The sequence below is a fragment of the Colossoma macropomum genome, unplaced genomic scaffold, assembly GCF_904425465.1.
Source record: "Colossoma macropomum unplaced genomic scaffold, Colossoma_macropomum, whole genome shotgun sequence".
NCBI classification, from domain to species: Eukaryota; Metazoa; Chordata; class Actinopteri; order Characiformes; family Serrasalmidae; genus Colossoma; species Colossoma macropomum.
The window spans coordinates 4,931,864-4,952,452 of record NW_023494810.1 but is presented as its reverse complement, the minus strand read 5'-3'; the positions used below and the strand labels follow the sequence as shown (position 1 = coordinate 4,952,452).

General features: G+C 40.0%; 1 protein-coding gene across 1 annotated transcript; it reads left to right on the top strand.

Moving 5' to 3' along the window:
- The first annotated feature begins 3,208 nt into the window (after positions 1-3,208).
- p3h1 (prolyl 3-hydroxylase 1) lies at positions 3,209-18,601 on the top strand. The gene is made up of 15 exons (XM_036560026.1): positions 3,209-3,732; positions 5,705-5,857; positions 7,511-7,700; positions 8,784-8,915; positions 9,083-9,222; positions 10,626-10,715; positions 10,806-10,858; positions 12,637-12,758; positions 12,867-13,012; positions 13,390-13,485; positions 14,975-15,125; positions 16,589-16,706; positions 16,816-16,891; positions 17,069-17,209; positions 17,830-18,601. The coding sequence occupies exons 1-15, from the start codon at positions 3,229-3,231 to the stop codon at positions 18,376-18,378; spliced, it is 2,661 nt and encodes an 886-aa protein (XP_036415919.1). The 5' UTR covers positions 3,209-3,228; the 3' UTR covers positions 18,379-18,601.
- The last annotated feature ends 1,988 nt before the right edge of the window (positions 18,602-20,589 follow it).

Genomic DNA, 20,589 nt, shown 5'->3' with positions numbered 1-20,589 from the left:
TTGTTTTATGTTAGTTTTTTAATAAGGTTTTGGGCATTCATAGTGGAAGTGTAGATGCAGGGTGTCGCTAGGCAAACTGTCCCCAAAGAAAACTTTATTTTTTTCAGATTGTTCACTATTTTACAGTCATCAGTGTTACATATAAACACTCAGAAGTCATGTGTAGGTTCACTGACTGTTTCGGATAGTGAATAAAATCTGGTGTAGTTATGACGTCATGCTTGTAACAATAGAGAAACCCTTTTTGGTACTACATAGAACCCTTTTCAAAAAGGTACTACATAGAACCACTTACAGCATGTTCTCCATCAATCTGAAGAACGCTTTCACGACGCAAAGAATCCCCTAATCATGCCAAGGGTTATTTAAGTGTTCATAGTTTTATATAGAACCATTTTCTTTACTAAAGAACCATTGGTTTTAAGAGTGTAGTGGAATTTTAACTAATGTAAGTTAATAAAAAAAAGCTATGGAGAAGTTTGACTTATTTTAGGCTGACCTGACTTTTTTTACTGTTTTAGCTCCACTTTCAGCAACAAGCTTACCCCTCATGTTGGAACCCCAGGCATGGGATCTCCAGTCTGCCTCAACAACCCTCAACAAATGGGCCATGGTGCTACAAATGGGCCATGGTGCTAAAAAAAAACACTACCATTACCACACTCACACTCACACTACAAAAGCTCCTTTTAGGCTCACAGAAAAGCAGCCAACGTTAGCATTTAACATTGCCCGGTAAATACATTGTCCTGAAGTTCTCCTCAATTTAGCTTAGTCAAAAATTCTATTTAAAAACTCAGATTTTTTAAGTACTCTAGTCTCAGTTAGGTCAGCATAAAAGTTTAAGTTGCTTACAGCGAATGTTCTTGCCTTATAAATTGAAATAGCTACTCAGTTCTTTCCCCCAGTTTAGTAAAAGGATAATTCCACTGATTTTCCAAACTTTCAGCATAATCAAATCATTAAGATGTAAACAAAGAAGTCATTCAGAGTGTTTTGGTGTGAAATTTTCCATTCTAAAGAAAGTGAGGGTCAGAAGTGTTTACAGTGGGGGTGATAGGAACCAGACATCTGAAGAGTTTAATGCCTCTAAAGCTCCCTCACAGAAAGTTACTAACGTTATATGAAAAGGTTTTGGATGGTTATTTAATGCAAATTCAGTCAAGATTCATTCACATACACCTCGTAAGGTAATACTGAATTTATATCAAACTCTTAAATCAGTGAAATTCCCCTTCTACTAAACTGGGGGAAAGAACTGAGTAGCTATTTTAATTTATAAGGCAAAAACATTCGCCGTAAGTAACTTAAACTTTTATGCTGACCTAACTGAGACTAGAGTACTTAAAAAATCTGAGTTTTTAAATAGAATTTTTGACTAAGCTAAATTGAGGGGAACTTCAGGACAATGTCTTGATTGGGCAATGTTAAATGCTAGCATTGGCTGTTTTTCTGTGAGTCTAAAAGGAGCTTCTGTACATTAAGCATAAGTGGGAAACCCAACTGCAGACAGAGGTTTCAGTAGAAAATTGGAAAGATATCTGTTCCGAGTGTCATTTAATTACCTGCTCTAGTAGCTGGAGGGCATTCAAATGGAAGCTCATTGCTAAATACTTCAGAACACCATATATAACCAAGAGGATTGGCTCATCTTCATCGAGTAGTTGCTGGAGGAATTGTGGGGAAACTGAAGCGAACTGAGGAAGTATTGCGAGGATATCTACAATGCTGTTAACTCTGTCTTTGATATTCCAATCCTTAAAGAACGTTTAGTGTCATTGTTAGTTGTCCACCAGAGATTTGATAATAGGTGCCAAACCTACCTTCTCCAAATTTTATTTGTAGCAGCCATTAAAGGTATAACTGTTAATTGGCTGAAAACTGCAGCCCCAACATATGAGTCAGCATCTATGGGAATAATATGGAAGAAATAACACATAATTTGAGACTACAGAAGAAGAAATTTGTTTAAAGTTGGAGTCCAGCAATGTCAATAATGCTTTGAAAATGTGGTATAATTGAATTTAAATTGAATCTCCTCCCTTCCATCCAGGTTATTGTTTTTCAAGTCTGTTGTTAGTTCTTGACAAGTATATGTGAACATCAGTGTGAATGTATGTACACCGATCAGGCATAACATTATGAGCACCTCCTTGTTTCTACGCTCATTGTCCATTTTATCAGCTCCACTTACTATATAGGTGCACTTTGTAGTTCTACAGTTACAGACTGTAGTCCATCTGTTTCTCTGATACTTTGTTAGCCCCCTTTTACCATGTTCTTCAGTGGTCAGGACCCCCATGGACCCTCACAGAGCAGGTACTATTTGGGTGGTGGATCATTCTCAGCACTGCAGTAACACTGATGAGGTGGTGGTGTGCTAGTGTGTGTTGTGCTGGTCTGAGTGGATCAGACACAGCAGTGCTGCTGGAGTTTTTAAACACCTCAGTGTCACTGCTGGACTGAGAATAGTCCACCAACCAAAAATATCCAGCCAACAGCGTCCTGTGGGCAGCGTCCTGTGACCACTGATGAAGGACTAGAGGATGACCAACACAAACTGTGCAGCAGCAGATGAGCTATCGTCTCTGACTTTACATCTACAAGGTGGACTGACAAGGTAGGAGTGTCTAATAGAGTGGACAGTGAGTGGACACAGTGTTTTAAAAACTCCAGCAGCACTGCTGTGTCTGATCCACTCAGACCAGCGCAACACACACTAACACACCACCACCACGTCAGTGTTACTGCAGTGCTGAGAATGATCCACCACCCAAATAGTACCTGCTCTGTGAGGGTCCTTGGGGGTCCTGACCACTGAAGAACAGGGTAAAAGGGGGCTAACAAAGTATGCAGAGAAGCAGATGGACTACAGTCTGTAACTGTAGAACTACAAAGTGCACCTATATAGTAAGTGGAGCTGATAAAATGGACAATGAGTGTAGAAACAAGGAGGTGGTCATAATGTTATGCCCGATCGGTGTATGTCCGTATGTTGTGAATCCTTCTATGATCCTTTAATACATAATTAGTTAAGATTCGTTCCCATTTAACTGAAAACGGTGTTTGTAACACTGATAAATAAGTTAATTCGCCTCTGGAGGGTTTAGTCAGTCAATCCCTGGGCCTGCAGTAGATGGAGCACTACAGGGCCCGGTTTCCAAAGCAGCCCCCAAACTAGCTCCACCTCCAGCGACAAAGTTTCCCCCTTCCAGGCAGGAGCTGTGGATGTGGTGTCTCCAGTCTGCTCCTGCAGAGCCCTCAGTCTCCAACATGTGGGCCACGGCGTTCCTAGCGACCCTAACTTTGTCTGTTTTGGACTACACCTCAGGTACTGTGCAGTTCAATGGGGGTTTGGAGCCGTACGACCTTCTGTTTGATAATGCACTGGAAGCCTATTACAGGCAGGACTGGCTGTCGGTCATCCTGCACATGGAGCGGGCTCTGAAGCATAAGAGCATGGTCCGTAAGGTCCGGACCGAGTGCCGGCTGGCCTGCGCCAACCACACCGCCTTCGAGGAAGCCATTCCCGGCGTCGGGGCGCCGATTCCTGGGGCTGGCTCGGTGGAAGATTTAGGGTTTTTCCAGAAAGTTTTGAAGCGGGCGGAGTGTGTGAGCTCCTGCGAAAGCGAGAAACTGGGACCACCTTCTCTGCACAAAGTTGGCGACGATATTGAGCTGGAGTTCAAGAAGAGAACCCCTTACAATTACCTGCAAGTGGCTTATTTCAAGGTAAAGTGCTTTTAAAGGCGTCTAAGTTCAGCAGGAGAATCACTGCTGCTCAGTAACGTTAGATGGAGGCGAGTCATCATTGGACCGTTTGCTACCATAGAAGTTTACAGTTTATCTCCACAAGGACACTTCTGGGCAGATGCCGGGGAAAATGTTATGTTTTTGTCACTATTTCACAAGATAAACGGCCGTTTATTTGACTGTTTCTGACTCGTTTTGGTGAATCTCTTCCTCAGCCCCCCCCAGCCCCCCAAACTGAGGTTTAGGTGCCACGTCTTTAGGTCTTTAGGTGGAGTCTAACGATAGCAAAGCGGTCATGTTGAGACACATTTCTGTTGAATACTTTAGAAACGCTTTTTCCTTTAAATGATCCAAACCACTGGCATATTAGAGTATAGATGTGATATTAAGACTAGTTTTTATTCCTCTGTTCACATTTTGAGGCCTTTAAACAGCGAACAGGCTGTGGAGCTAAGCTCTGCCTGCAGGCCTGCACGGTAGTGTAATGACTGTCTTGAGACTCTCTCAGAGAAACAGAGCAGATCTAGATTGTATCAGTGAAACATCACTGACTTCTCAATTCTTTCTCCTAAAACTTAGGAGAAAAGAGGAGATGAACACCAGCATTGTGAGAAGTTCTGGTGATGAATGAGAAAAGCTTGAGTTCTCCTTCTACACTTATGGACTGCTGAGAGAGCTGAATTAGAGCAGAGCTATAAGAAAAAAATATGAGATCTTATACTTTTCTTATGGAAATATTATTCAGCTAAGAGTCCGGATCCATACGTGAATTAAGTTAATCTCTATGTGTGAGAATATTTTGATCAAATGAGAAAATCTGTTCATTTTCAGGAGCCAGATTTCATTATTAAGTCTATAACCTAAGAATAGCTCAACCGGTTTGCACTGAAGGCCATGTAGTTACTGAGTAATAAACCTTAGTATGTAATAAGCCTGGGGTTTTAAGGGGTTAAACATGTCTAGGAGAAGTGCAAGAGATTAAGAGGAGATCTCAAAGGCATATTCTTTGTAATGAAATTAATGTTTTAACAGATATGCCTATGCAAATGAACACTTAATGACATCATAAGATGTCCGAAAGTTAATGGACACCTTCTCATCCAGTGTTTCATCCAAAATCAATGGAATAAATAGGGAGTTTGTCCTTCTTTGCTGCAGTAGCAGCCTGAACCCTTCAGGGGAAGTCTGCACTAGACGTTGAACATTGATGTGAGAGTTTGATTGCACTCAACCACCAGAGCATTACTTATGTCAGGTACTCATGTCTTGATCACAAACATCACCTCATCCCAAATGTATTGTATGATGATCCACCTCTCCAGAGAACCTTTTTCACTTCATCAGCCTAATCATGAGGAGGTTTTTACCCCTCTAGCTGACATTCTGCATTGGGTATGGTGACCTTAGGCCTATGTACAGCTGCTCCAAAGCACCTTATTCTATTGCCAGTACTTTTCTATGGAGATTATACAAGCTGTGTGTGTCCAGTTGAACGCCTAAACATCATCCAACATGGATTAGAACTAATCCACATGTGAATTGAGTTAATCTATATGTATGGGAATATTGAGTGTTATTTTTCAGGAGCCAGATTTCATTATTGAGTGTCATGCTTTTATAACCTAAGAATAACTCAGCCGGTTTGCACTGAAGTCCCTGTAGTTACTGAGTAATAAACCTTAGTATGTAATAAGCCTGGGGTTTTAAGGGGTTACATTGGGTATGGTGACCTTAGGCTTATGTACAGCTGCTCCAAAGCACTTTATTCAATTGGCAGTGCTTTTCTATGGAGATAATACAAGCCGTGTGTGTCCAGTTGAACGGCTAAACATTAATGGGTGAACCGTAAAATAGCTAAATTCACTAATTTGAAGGGTTGTCTGGATACTTTTGGATATATGGTCTGTATTCTGGTTACATTTGGCTTAATTTCATCTTCCTGTGGATGCAGATAAACAAGCTCGATAAAGCTGTGGCTGCAGCAAATACATTCTACGTTGCGAACCCAGATCATTTGGAGATGCGGCAGAACCTGGAGTACTACAGTCTGATGGCTGGTGTGAAGGAGGAGGACTTCAAGGACCTAGAGGCCAGACCCCACATGGTAAGATGATGAAGCTATCCTACGCCTGCCCCTTACTGCCACCTTATGGAAGACCCTTCCAGTGTCAGTTATGTTATGGGGGAAATAAACATTTCTTTTCCATAAAGAAGTGAGGGAATGTTTTTTGTATTGGGGTAAAAGAGTTGTAGGTTTCCTTAGCTTGTATGTGTGTGTGGTAGGATGAAAGCTACTGACATGATGGTTATGCAAGAAATTAATTAAAGATTAATGTTCTGAAGTAGGTTAAGCTGGTTAAAGAAACCCCCCAGTGTAAGATGACTTTTTGATCAAATGATGGGGCCAAATCTAAACTCGACTTGTTTACTATGTGGCTTTGGTCTAATTAATTCTGAACTTTCATCTGGATTACTGCATTCCTGAGACTCATTACCCTGGAAACATTTGGAGTTCAGGTGGTCCAATTCAGAGGTGGCGAGCTCCGGTCCAGGAGGGCCAGAGTCCTGCACGGTTTGGTGGTTTTCCTACTCGAACACACTTGATTGAACTCAGCATATAATTGCTAGATTTAGTAGGTGTGTTAAGAGCAGGAAAATCACTGTGCTGGACACTTCCAGACTACCCTTGATCTAACTGTTTAGTTACTGGATAACAGCGCAAGAAAAGTTGGACAAGAACAGTTTTTTATATATATATATATATATATATATATATATATATGTATATATACATATATATATATACACACAATATTATGAAGTTATATGTATAATATTATTAAGTTATATATGTATACACACATATACACACACACACACATGATTATGGGGAGTTGTGGAGAGAGAAATGATAAAGTTAGATGTTTGAGACGACAAGCCACCCCTGGAAAAAGGAAAAGGGCCCCAAATTTTTTGTTAGGTTTTCATGAGGAAGTCACAAAGTTGCTGATTGTGTGCTGTGGCCTCTCATAAGCCTTACTTTGGTGGTTACTTTGAACGCTATTGCTTTATTATATTGTCATTGCCATTATTGATTCATTGATGCCATCCAACTAGTACTACTACTAATAATAATAATACAGTTATATGAATATAGATATTTGCAGTAAATGTGTTTACAATCACAGCATTTGACATTTCAGATGTTTCTATTTTATTATATTTTCTCTTTTTTAAAGCTTATCAAAATTGCAATCATTAAAACAATTTAAGTCTTCATTTCATTATAAAAGAAAATATCTTAATAAATCACTCTGGTAATTATTCGACATAAACAGTCATATGCACAGTTTGAGTGCCGCTGGTCAAATGACAAGTTTTTCCAAGTGAAAACAAGTTAACTTATCCTCTACAGAGAACATGTCTGCACATTTTAATGCAGGGTTGCTGTTGATTTTTTTACTATTGATATTGGAAACATTTTTAAACTCAGCAAATAAACAGAAACTAAATGTTTAATATTTAAGTGCGTTCTCTGTTGTGGATTTGTTCACTTACTTTGATTTAGAAATTAAATGAAACATGATTTTTTAAAATGCTGCATTCAGTAAAACGGCTTTCCGTCAAGTGGAGCACATATGTGGATGTGAAGCAGTTTCTTTGGTCTCTAGGTCAAAGTGGCAGTGCCAGTCCTCCTGTCATCAACACGTTAAGCCTCAGTTAATGGTGAAATGATGTGTTCCTCATGACATTTCAGGCAGAGTTTCTGGACGGAAAGAAGCTGTACAGCGCAGATGAGTTTGCCTCAGCCATCGATCACTTTGAGGCAGCTGTGGAAGAGTATTTCACTGCTGATGCTGAGTGCAGGGTGCTGTGCGAGGGAGCCTATGACTATGATGGATACAACTACATGGAGTACAAAGCTGACCTGTTCCAGTCTATCACAGGCAAGTGTTTCAGTGCATTTTTGTTTTTTATTTCTTTAATAACTGTGATGTTAAAAACCGAGTTTAGCACTCTGGTAGAAACACAGTCTCTCACACACGTCAGCAAATCCGTCAATGTGTGAATCACTTCTAATCTTAATACACATAAAAATAAAATAACCCCCCCAAAACACAGTAAGAAGGACGAAGCTGAAGTTGGCTTCCTGTTCGCCAGCTTCTTGTTCGAATTTTCCCGTTCCACCTTAAATGGTGCAGCTTCAGGCACCTGAATGTAACTGCTGCACCGTTTAAGGTGGAACAGGAAAATTTGAACAACAAGCTGGCAAATAAGAAGCTAACTTCAGCTTTGTGTAAGAAGGTGCTGACTTTAATCTATTATGAATATCTACACGGATTAAGGAACGCTGTAACCTACCTACAAAGCTTTAACCATCACTGCAAATAAATAACTACTACATACAGTTAAGACCCGCTGGACTGACTATTAAATGAAAGAAGCTTAATATAAAACCAGAGGAAAAACAATCACATCAACAGGTTCTCTGTGCATCACCAACCACACAGCCATATCTACATAAACATCACACAAACAATAAACATCACACAAACATGAGTGTGGATCACTGCGTTCCCTCCGTTATATAATCCTATCCCACTTTCTGAGAGTAATATTCCTGAAATAGTGTAATTTTGGACAGTATCTTTCTTAAACTGCCGCTCTCTAATGGCACTGAATGCAGTCCAGCAGCGATATTGACCGCCCTAAAATGGCGGCACTGTTGACGTGCCTGGCTGGACCCAACGTGGCATCTAAGTATGTATATCTATGGAAGCTACAGTGAAGTAGGCTGGATGGTGGTTGTAGTGATGTCTCTGGGGTATAATACTTCCACTCTACCCCTCTCAACTTGTAACCAGGCCCCCTTCTAAATAAGTAAAATTCTGGCAAAGCCATTAATGAGAAGTAATTAAAAATACAATTATAGCAGGCTTTTGTTACTGCAACTTCTAGGGGTTCATATTCTGTGTTTTATTTCATATCTTTGATTCAGATTGTTGCTGTGCTTTAATGTTTCACTACAGATCACTACTTACACATTCTGAACTGCAAGCAAAACTGCGCTGTAGAGCTGGCCTCCGTTGCTGGAAGAGACAAGCCAATCGAAGACTTTCTTCCTTCACATTTCAACTACCTCCAGTTTTCCTATTATAACAGTATGTTACTTCCTTTATTTTTCATATTGAACAAATTAGATTCTTCTTTAAGTGCACAAATCCAGTAAAACTGATGAGTGCGCTGGACCTAGCGCACTGTTTTCTGTGTACTGAACAATGTAGCTCACTCTCTCCACACCGTCACTCTCCCTGTGTCTCCCTCCCAGGTGAGCAATATGAGAAGGCCATTGAGAGCGCTAAAACCTACCTTCTGTTCCATCCTGAGGATGAGGTCATGAAGCAGAACTTGGCATACTACTCGGTTGTGCTCGGCGAGGACAAGGCTGCAGACATCTCGGCCAGAGAGGTGCTGACCAAACAGCCTCACAGTCAGCTTTTTGTTAACTGGAGCTGCAGGACTTTGTCCTCTTAGTCCAGAATTCATTTTCTGCTATTTGGCCTCTCACTTTAATGCCAACATTAACCTCAACCCAACACCTTAACCAAAAGGGAATCCTGATCTTTGCATTTTTAATTTTTTTAACCCTTGTGTGGTGTTGATGTGTTTGTTACTCATTGGTCTGGTGGACCCACCACATTATTGTTTTTAAATCAATACAGCCATAATAATTTATGTAAAAATACCAGATGTTTAAAATATCACAAGTGTCCAGCGTAGGGTTCTCCTTTAGCAGCTGTAGCCAGTCAGCAGCCTGTCCATGTTGTCCACCCTCACACACACATACACATATACAAACACATACACACACACACACACCCTCACACACACACACATATACAAACACATACACACACGCACACACACACACACACACATATACAAACACACACGCACACACACACACACACACACTAACAGCAGGCCATGTAGGAGGAGAACAGAGTGAAGGACACAGCACCTCCACACTTTTACTCTTACTTTCAGTTATTTAGATGTGTGAAATGCTCCATTCTAGAGAAACTTAACAACTGAAAAACATGTTTTATTTGGGGACTCTTTTGCCACAAAACACCCTACTTGTACCTGTCTGCCATAAATGAAGTTTAAAAATATATTTTATACCAAAACTGTATCTCAAAACTATCATAAAACAGTGTCTCAGACATCAGGCAGCGCATCCATAGCCATTTCATGTAATAGCTTTCTATAAGAAAGCTTTTAGAGACATTAAACACTCAGTAATTCTGGTTCCTGTCATCAACATCATCAACATTTTGATTCTTTAGGGACTATTTTGCATTACAACACCCTGCACATATCTCTCTGCCATGAAGCATTTTAGGCCAAAACTTGTGTCTCAAAACTATCATAAAACAATGTCAGGAGAGTATTTGTGACTATTTTTAGCTTTAAGAGGCATTAAACTCCTCCGACATCTGGTTCCTATCACCCCCAATACTGAAGCTGTACGTTTCTCTAGAATGGAGCATTTCACATCAAACCACTCTGAATGATTTTACATCTTAACGATTTAATAATTTTGATTCCCCTTTAAAAATCAGAGCATATGCAGATGAGCTGTAGAGGACCATCAAAATAGGATTACCAAAGTTTCAGTTATTCACCGTGTGCCAGTGCGAGGTGTATGTGAAACCTTCTAAAACTGAGTATGAGCCTGAGTATGAGTATTAAACATTCATGAGAAAAGTGAACATGAATGAATAAGAGATTAAACACGTTCAGAATATGTATGACGTTCCGCACGGGGTTGACGCCGTTACATGATTATGATTATTTTCTATCCTCAGGTTGTTCAGCAGTACATCAAGAAGTCTCTGCTGGAGAAAGAGCTTCTGTACTTTGGCTATGAAATTTTTGGAGTAACTTTTGTCGATCCAGTAAGTCCCATAAGCAGAGTTTTACAGAATGTTCCATTTTCTGTTTCTACTCTGTAAGAAATAATCGGACTTGCCTGATTCTCTTTTCAGGACACATGGACCCCTGAAGATGTCATGCCTAAGAAGCTGAGGGACAAGCAGAAGTAAGGAATATTATGCATTATTCTTGATTTCATTAAGGAAATTAAAAACCTAAAACCAAACTAATTTAGTAAAATAATGTGGTAAACTGATCTGAGTATATTTTACACTCATTAAAGTGTCTTAACAGCAGATTTTACCTAAATAATGATTTGAAGCTTTACTGGCTGCACAGTCGCTGCTTTACTAAACTGTTACGCTGTTGCTTTATTTATGCTGGCGTCTGCCTTCTGTTGCAGAAACATCACAGACCTTTATACACTGCATGTAGATAAGAGTTCAAAATCATAAAATCCCCAAACAGCTATGATGCACACAGTGAAATTAAAATGGGAAGTTGTAATATAACAGTTTACAAATGCATTTGGCACAGAACTCATGTTCAGTTCATCCCACCCACCAAAAATGAACATGTTTCAAAAGAGAAAGTCAAAATAATCACATAGTCTTTAGAATTTCTGTCAATATAATGTCTTATTTTATTAAGGAGTAACCCCACTATTTTCAACTCCACCCCTGGCTCAACTTTGAAAAATGCTCAAAAACGGGAGGGGCACATTGGGAGGGGCACTGCAGTGATCTACGGGTTTGAGGTGGGGCTGCGAGGGAAACCAGGTGGGCTGGGCTGCTGTGTTTTTTAGAGCTAGCCTACGTTAGCTACCAGAAAATATGGAGAGAGACAGAATCAAACGGTACTTTGCATGTGAGAGTCTTACGAGGCTGACGATTTTTCTCTACTACCATCCCCATCTTCACCGAGGGAAGGTGTTTCTGATCAGGCAGTGCGTCTTTAGCCTTAACAGTATGAGCCGCTGACTCAAACCGCCGAAGAGTTAACATAGTGCCAAAAAATGATTAGCAGCGAGGGGCAGAGGCGTCGAACGGTAGAACATCCCTCAAACCGTGACAGGTAGCTTCTAATTATCTGTTCAGCAGGTTCATATTCGATATAACCTGAATCCTGATTTCTTAGATGCACTGAATTCCGAATGAATGAAGTGGATTTCTTTGTCTGTTTAAGTTTCATTCAGTTTGACTCACCGGTCAGCCAGGGTTTGCTGCAGTAGCCCTAAATCCCTGCAAGCTGTTCATGGTATTCATCGGTGTTACATCCGTTTCAGTTGCGCCTCAAATTCATGTTTCCCTTCATATCGATCCTCGAGCGCCGCACTCACTGAACAGAAATCAACGGCAAGCAGCACTGGAACTATGGAGAGCGGGAAAAAAGCCTGAGAAAGGCTGTACGGACGAAAGGTTGACACAGTCAGTAACAATGGCCATTTAACGTTAACCTTTCCTGAACCGTGCCGCTTTCCGTAGATCCAGTGTTGCTTGCCGTTGATTTCTGCTCAGTGAGTCGCGCCTGAGGGTCTGAGTTGTGAAGGGAAACGTGAATCAGATGCAACACCGGCAGCTTTAAGGAGACTCGCAAGAATCCTCACTTAATCAGTCCAACATTTTTATTCCAAACTGAGCTCAGACTAACTGGGGTATTTACAGTTGGTACAGACAGCTGGCAGATCGCAGCCTTGTGAGGTGGTGCTGGGGGTATTTAGCTCAGCGCGACTGTGTTTATCTCCTCACTTTCAGCTCCTATGCTTTCATATTTCATATGATTTGCATACTGTCATCCGCACCTATAGCAGAGTTGAACCAGATGGGGCGCTGCAGAGGCGGAACTGACCACGATAAAAACGATATTAGAACTTGGTTTTATTAAAGGTTTATAAATGTCAGAAGTCAATCAATCAAGAACCGTACCTCTTTGTATTGTGTGCAGGGCAGATAGAGAAAGAGCCGCCCGGATTACAGAGGAGATCGGCAATCTGATGAAGGAGATTGAGACGCTAGTCGAGGAGAAGAGCAAAGAATCATCAGACATTGCCAAGACAATTCAAGATGGTGAGCAGCCTGAAAACAGTGTTGATGAAATGTATCAAATCTGAGTTGTACATTTTTGAAAATGTACATTTTTTTGTTCCTGCTTGACATAAATTGTGTCTCACTTAGTACCTAATAAAACATCATCGGACAAAGGGGTGTTTGACGACGTCACAGTTACCATGACATCTGCGGCTCTGAACGGATCACAGAGAGTGCTGCTGGATGGAGTCATCGCAGATGATGAATGTCGAGAACTACTCCGACTTTCCAGCGTAGGTGTTTAGCCTCCCAGAAAAAAATTGTTAATGGGTCAATGACAAGTGAGGCTTCCAAAATGATTATTTTAAACATTCTAAATAAAATAAATATAAAAATAGATGTAAACTTTATTATTTAGGATATGGATATAGATATAATGTGCATTTTTGTTATTTATGACTACTGAAAACAAGCATAAACTGTTCTAGTACTTGGACATACATATAAATCTCAGTTTATTTGTAGAACTTAGAAGTTATACAATAAAAACCAATGTGACGCCAATACTGGAATACCAGTATAGATAATATATAATACTGTTACAAGACATGTACCTGTGCTAGATATTTTTGGACATTACAGTCATATGTGCTTGAAAACTTTCCTATAGGCAGCAGCGCAGAAAGGAGACGGCTACAGAGGCCAGCCGAATCCTCACTCACCAAGCGAGATGTTCCAGGGAGTCACTGTTCTCAGGGCTCTACAGGTAAGATACCTCAGGATACCTCAGGATACTTGTTTGATGGAATGAATAATGCTGCATTTACGCATCTGATAAATACATTTAAAGGAATGGTGCAGCGAAAAATCACATTGACGCTTTTCTCCACTTACCTGAGATGAAATTGATCAGCCAAGACTTGTTTGATGTCCGAATTTTGACTCTTTGGCTTTGTTCACACAGCAGGTAAAAGTGGCCCGAATCGGATCTTTTTCTTTATATGTTTCACAGATGTGTGTCTGTGTGTCAGTGTGAACAGATAAACACTCTGAATCTGACATTTTCAATTCTGATTTGAGATGCTTTCATATGTGGTACTGAAATCCGATACGTATCCGATATGCGGCAATGCGACTCAGTCTGAACAGCCAGATCGGAATTTATACAGCTTTTACGTCAATCCAACTCAACATCAGTCATAATTTTGCGCTGCTGAGACTCATAAACATTTAGGCTGATGTTTCTGTTGAAAAAAACTAGAATAAATTCATCCAAACCCTCCGTGTTTGAAGAGATTTCTAAAGAAATGTCCGAACGCGGCCGCAGGAGAACGAGACTGCAGCGTCAAATATCAGTTAAAAAGTCTGAAAGCAAAGTTTAAAGAATCCGAGAACACGAACCAAAGAAGTGACCGCGCCCTTTTTACGGCTCGAACACACTCTGGGTGATGAGCCCAGCTGTCAGTCAGTGAAGCTTCATGATGGCTCCTGTGATGCTGGTGAAGATGAAGCTGATCCTCCGGGAGTGACTGGCGTTCATTCATAGTCATGATTGTTCACCTCTGGATGAGCCGTGAAGCAGCGTGAAGCCTTTTTCTTTTGTGTATGTGGGTCAGTTTAGGAGCTGATCTGTTCAGACTGATGTTGCATACAGATCACATTAAAAAATGTGAACAGCCGAACAAAAGTCAGAATTAGTGAGAAAATCAGATTTGGGCCACTTTTACCTGCTGTATAAACAAAGCCTTTAGTTTAGTGCCAGAGAGACGAGTTTAATCTTGTTAATAAACAGTAGTAATCGTGTAAAATACGTCTCAAAAACTTCTCTCAATCAACTCAAACCACATCCAGGTCTTTATTAAGGTTGCACAGACTTGTCAGTGCAGTTTAGGACACTATAACTTACTTTGAACTGTAAAGGTGAACTTCACCATGTAGCTGAATTCTGTGGGCAGCCATTTCAGACGGGTGTGCTTGCAAATCATGCAGGCATATGAATGCTACAGAATATGTGTCTTAAACCACATTGACATGTCTGTGCAACCTTAATGAAGAGCTGGATGTGGTTTGACCTCAACCACTAACCTAAAGAATCACAATCTGGACACCAAACATTTGGGCCAAGTGGAAAATGAGCCGGTTCTGTTCCACTAGTTATCATATTCAGTACCGTTCATCTTGGTCACATTGGTGTCAGAATATGTTAAAGGTGGTCATTTTCCAACTTAATAAAACTCCACTATTGTTTCTCCCAGCTCGGTCAGGAGGGAGTGTTCCCCTTGAAGAGTGCTCGTCTGTTTTTTGACCTGAGTGAGAAGGTGCGGAAAGTAGTGGAGTCCTACTTCAGCCTGGAGTCTCCTCTCTACTTCTCCTACTCCCATCTGGTCTGCCGCTCAGCCGTTGAGGGTAAGATGAAGTGCTGGGCCTGAATTGTGTGGAGCAAAGCTTTTGAATGAGCTGGGTTTAAGGCACAATCGAGTTTATGTACATTTAAAACTCTAAAAAATTTACCACACTGATCACATTTTTAAATCCATGATCCTCACTTAAACATGTTTACCGTGGAGCAGCTCCACGTTTGTTTATTTGCATCTCCTAGTAACAGTGAGCTCCGTTCGGTTCAGCAGCAGCTGGAAAGTTGAGTAGTGTGTGATCCCTAATCGGTTAGAGCAGGGGTATTTAATTCAAATTCAATACGGTCCAGTCAGAGAAAATTTCCTCAAGCAAAGGTCCAGAACATCATAATGTCTAACTTACATCATGATTCAGTGCCATATACTGTTTACTGAAGTAGCCTAGTGGTTATATCAACATCTTATACAGTCAACAACTGAATATCAAATCAAATAAAGTACAATTCAGTCATATTTCAACAACATTTATTGTCAGTTTTCTCTTTTTAGAGCACATCATGTTAAATAACTTCCCTCTGACTCACTTTCTTCTCTGACTGCTGTTTCTCGCCTCGTCCCCCTGTGTGTGCGTCACTCATTTGAGTCTCAGCACGCATCGTAATGCACAGCTCTGATTGGCAGAGTAGCGTCATGTGACATTTACAACGCATGCGATTGGTCTGCGTTGGAAAGTTAGGAAAGTTACGCAGATTAAAGTAGGACCACCCCGTCGAATTAAATCATTCTCCATAGTTTATCAGTTATAGGTCCAGGTCTGCATAGGACGGCGTCTGGGTCTGGACTCTGACCGCGGTCTGCCTATAAATGACCTCTGGTTTAGAGTGTGATCTCCAATATTTCAGTCACCCCAAAAAAGTGTGAGACGCCCAGTCTTTTATAATCTGTTCAGACTCTAAAAGTCATGTAGTGAACTCAAGGCTTTAGTGAAGTAAAGGAGATCCTACAGACTTAACAAGCATGCAGATTGCTGACTACAGTTAAATTCAACTAAGATAACACTACATTATTTAATGACAAATGCAGGGAAATGATGTAGTCAGATTAATAATCCAGATGCATTGAGTCTTTATAATTGTGTTTTGGAAAAACTCAAATGAAATCAAATTGTGAAGTGCCTAGAGATTCACACCTCTTCTGCTTAATATCGATGAATATTGATAGCATTTTACCAATACTGCTGCTGTTATCAGTGCTGATTATCAGTCTTACTAGCTTTATTATTATTTTGAAAAGAAAACTAAACAAAAGAGAATGAATTGAGAACAGAAACACCATTGCTATATTACTTTATGTGACAGTCCTCTTTCTGCAGCAGAAAAGTCACATAGTTGTCTTCTTTTTATACCTTTTTCTTTACTAATTTTACTAATACACTTATAGTTACTGTTCCAGGGCCATTCCTAGTTGTTCGTCCATTTTATGTGAAAAGTACACTTTTTCTCTCTTCCTGTCCAGAGAAACAAGATGAACGAGAGGACATGAGTCACCCTGTGCATGCTGACAACTGTCTGCTTGTCTCAGAACTTAATGAGTGTATCAAAGAGCCACCAGCGTACACACACCGGGACTACAGGTAGGCCATTGTCAGCGCATGACACTCTACATAATGATTTAAGAAGCCACTTCATTATCATTCAAGTAATAATAGATAATGATACATGCAGCTTTGTTTTTGTTTTCAGTGCCATCCTCTATCTCAATGATGACTTTGAAGGAGGAGATTTCATCTTCACAGAGCTGGATGCCAAAACAGTCACAGTAAGATTTTTACTTCCTGTTGTGACCACAGTGTGGCACTGTTGTCCTGAGATAATTATTTGTGTAATTCCTGGACACAGATTAAGCCTTGGCCAGGAAACCCTTTTCTACAGATAAATTAGAAGTCAATTTTGTGTGCAAAGACATGTTGAATGTATGTGTTCTGTCCTCTCAAAGGCCGTGGTGAAGCCTCAGTGTGGTAGAGTTGTGGCTTTTGGTGCTGGTAAGGAGAATCCCCATGGTGTAAGGGCAGTGACCAAGGGGCAGCGATGTGCCATAGCCCTCTGGTTCACTCTGGATCCTAAACATAACGAGAAGGCAAGTCTCCTGTTTTCCATGTAACCCAAATGTAGTCGTTTGGTGTCCAAAGTTTGCTTCATACCAAATAGACAAATATGTTGCCTAGCTAAAAACTTGATGTCTGAATTTTAACTGTACACTTTCAGAAATAATGGTAGTAAACTGTCACTGGGGCAGTGCCCCTCTTTTCACTGTGGTAGGACCCTCAAGGGTTCATCTCAGTACCTTTAGTCAGGGAACATATCTGTACCATAATCCACTGAAATGATATTTTCTAAGCTGTACTGACTCCACACACCCCGTCTCGTCTCCAGGCTTTTATTTTACTGTTCTGTTTTAAATCATTTGGTTATTAAAAGGTACAAATACGAACTTTTCACCTGGAAAAACTTATTTAAGGTTCACAATCAGACCTTAAAACCACTGTTGTACCTTTGAGGGAACGTTTACATTGTTAAAGTGCACCTTTATAGTAAGTGGAGCTGATAAAATGGACAATGAGCGTAGAAACAAGGAGGTGGTCATAATGTTATGCCTGATCTGTGTATATTGGGATTTTGAACTGTTTTAATCAGTTCAATTTATATTTATTAATATTATCTGCATCTATTAAAGTCTCTATTTTTTTGGTTCTTCAGGAGCGAATTCAGGCTGAGGACCTCCTGAAAATGCTCTCCAGCCCAGTTAGTGAAGAGTTCCAGCAAACAGAGAAGGACAGCCATGCTGACACAAACTCAGAACCACAAAGCACAGAGCCTATCAGAACAGCAAAGCAGGACGAGGCAGAGAAACCAAAAGAAGAGACGAGGATGCCTGCAGAGGAACAACCCAGCAAAAGTGCTGAGGAACAGACTGACAGCAAGGATGTCAAAAAAGAAGACCAGGCCAAGGCCAAGGCCAAGGCTGCAGATAAAACTGGCAAAACAGCAACTCAAACGAAAGTAAAACCAGCAGGGAAAACAAAAGAGACAGGCAAGGCAAAGGCCAAAACAGTGGACAAAGCAAAGGACAAGGCAGCAGCCAAAACAAAGACCAAAACAGTGGACAAAAAGGAGAAGTCAGTTGATAAGAAGACAGTAAAGGTAGTGTCAAAAAAGACTGTGGATGGCTCAGAAAGCAAAAAACCCAAAGCAAAAAGCTCAACCAGTAAAGACTCAAAATCACAGAAAAATAAACAGGAATTGTGAGCCTTTGGTATAAGTATTTTTTTTTAAATGTCCGTTTTGTACAATTTAATTTTTTTTATTATATTTTTGCTTTGCGATGGGACATTTTTTTGTTTTTTTTCATACCAGAGAAAGATAAAATTGAAGCAGTACTGGTTTTACAACATAAATCACTTCAAGTCTCAGGATCGTTCTCATGACCTATCAGAGTTAGTCCAATAAAATTGACATAATTGGAGTTTAACAGTGGCTCATGTGTGTTTTATTTTACATAATTGTGGCAGAAACTTATATAAACATGATGTGTTTTGCTGTAACTTGAAGCAGCTTCTCAAACTGCTAAATTGAATAAGCCTGCATTAACTTCATTTTGCACTAGGTGGCAGAGTTTAATTGGTATTGTGCGCCATATGCAGTACAGTGTTTTCTGTTGACAACCTCAGTAGCAGTTGTGGAAGATTTGTGTGGTGTTTTATAGAATTCAAGGTTATATATAATTATTAACAGTCATAATAGTTATGTGTAATTCTTTGCATTTGTTGTTAGTCCCCTTTCACCCTGTCCTTCAACTGTCAGGACCACCACAGAGCAGGTACTATTTGGGTGGTGGATTATTCTCAGCACTGCAGTAACACTGATGTGGTGGTGGTGTGTTAGTGTGTGTTGCGCTGGTCTGAGTGGATCAGACACAGCAGTGCTGCTGGAGTTTTTAAACACCTCAGTGTCACTGCTGGACTGAGAATTGTCCACCAATAAAAATATAGTTTTAGAATGAGCACTGATAAATTGATAAAGTAAAACATGATATCTTTTATTTGCGCTTTTTTGTTTCTTTCTGTTTTTATTTGAATTTGACATTCTTTCCCAGCTTTACCAGAATTGAGGCTTTTAGAGTGTGTAGAAAAAAAAAAGAAAAAAAAAATATATATATATATATATATATATATATATATATTCTAACTGTTGGAACAAAATGTCATGTACAAATAACTTTACAGGCAAAGACAAAACATTTCCTTGTAATAACTTACAAGTGACAGTGACAGTACATATCAACAAATGGCACCCTGGCCAAATGACATTTTTTATTTTTTTAAGTGAATATATGTAAAATGTGTAAACACATTCAGCAAACTATTTAAAAAATGTTTTTTTTTTCTGTTAATGCAGTTACTTTATATTTAATAAACTTCCAAAAATGTAAAAAAAAATACAATAGTTATTGTAGCATGTGGAAAAGTTTGGATGTGGAACACTTCCAGTTGTAAAGTCTCAGAACTTAATCCCATTAAGCCTTAATTGACTCATTAGGGCTGGTAAGGCAGGTCGAGAACTGTCATTAGTAATTGTCAGCTGATGGCAATTCTTCAACCTAATAATTTCTCTGAATCTTCAAACCTTGTGCTGACACTTAATCACCATGGGCTCCTCTAAGCAGCTGGCTATGGATCTGAAAATGAAGCTAATGGTTGCTTACAGGGGAAACTGGAGACGGCTATAAAAAGATATCAAAGTGCTTTCAGCACTATTATTTCCTGTGTTGGAAATGTCATTAAGAATCAAATCCGATTTTTTGCCCTAATGTGACTCGGATCTGATGTTTTCAGAGCTGTGTGGACACGCAAATCTGATCTTTTCAAACCCGACCTGAGCTACTTTCATATGTTGGATACATATCTTGAATCGTGGCCATGCGATCTTAATGTGAACGCTCAGAATTCCCATAGAATTGCTCGTATGCTGGCCATAAATGCAAAGCAAAACTCCCATATGACAGCAAAGGACCTGCAGAAAGGTTTAGCCGATCACACGACTGGTAGTGCACCGTTCTACTGTCCAGGGTTTGCACTATGATGATCTGCACGGAAAAGTCATCAAAAAGAAACCTCACCTCCAATCTGATGACAAACGTTAATATATAAAGTATGCAAAACAACGTCTAGATATGCAGAAGCATTTTGGAAACAAGTGCAGATGAAGTGAAAATAGAACTCTTTGGCCACAATAAAAGGTACGTTTGGAAAAAAATGAGAAGCATTTGATGAAAAGAACACCTTGCCAACTGTTAAACCTGGGGGTGGATCTGTTACGCTTTGGCAGCCAATAGCAACAGAAAACAATGTATGGGAAGATAGAAGGATAGATTCTATTAAATAGCAGCAAAATTCTGGAAACAAATGTGACACAGTCAGTCAAGCTGAAAAGAGGCTGACTTCTACAGCAGGACAATGA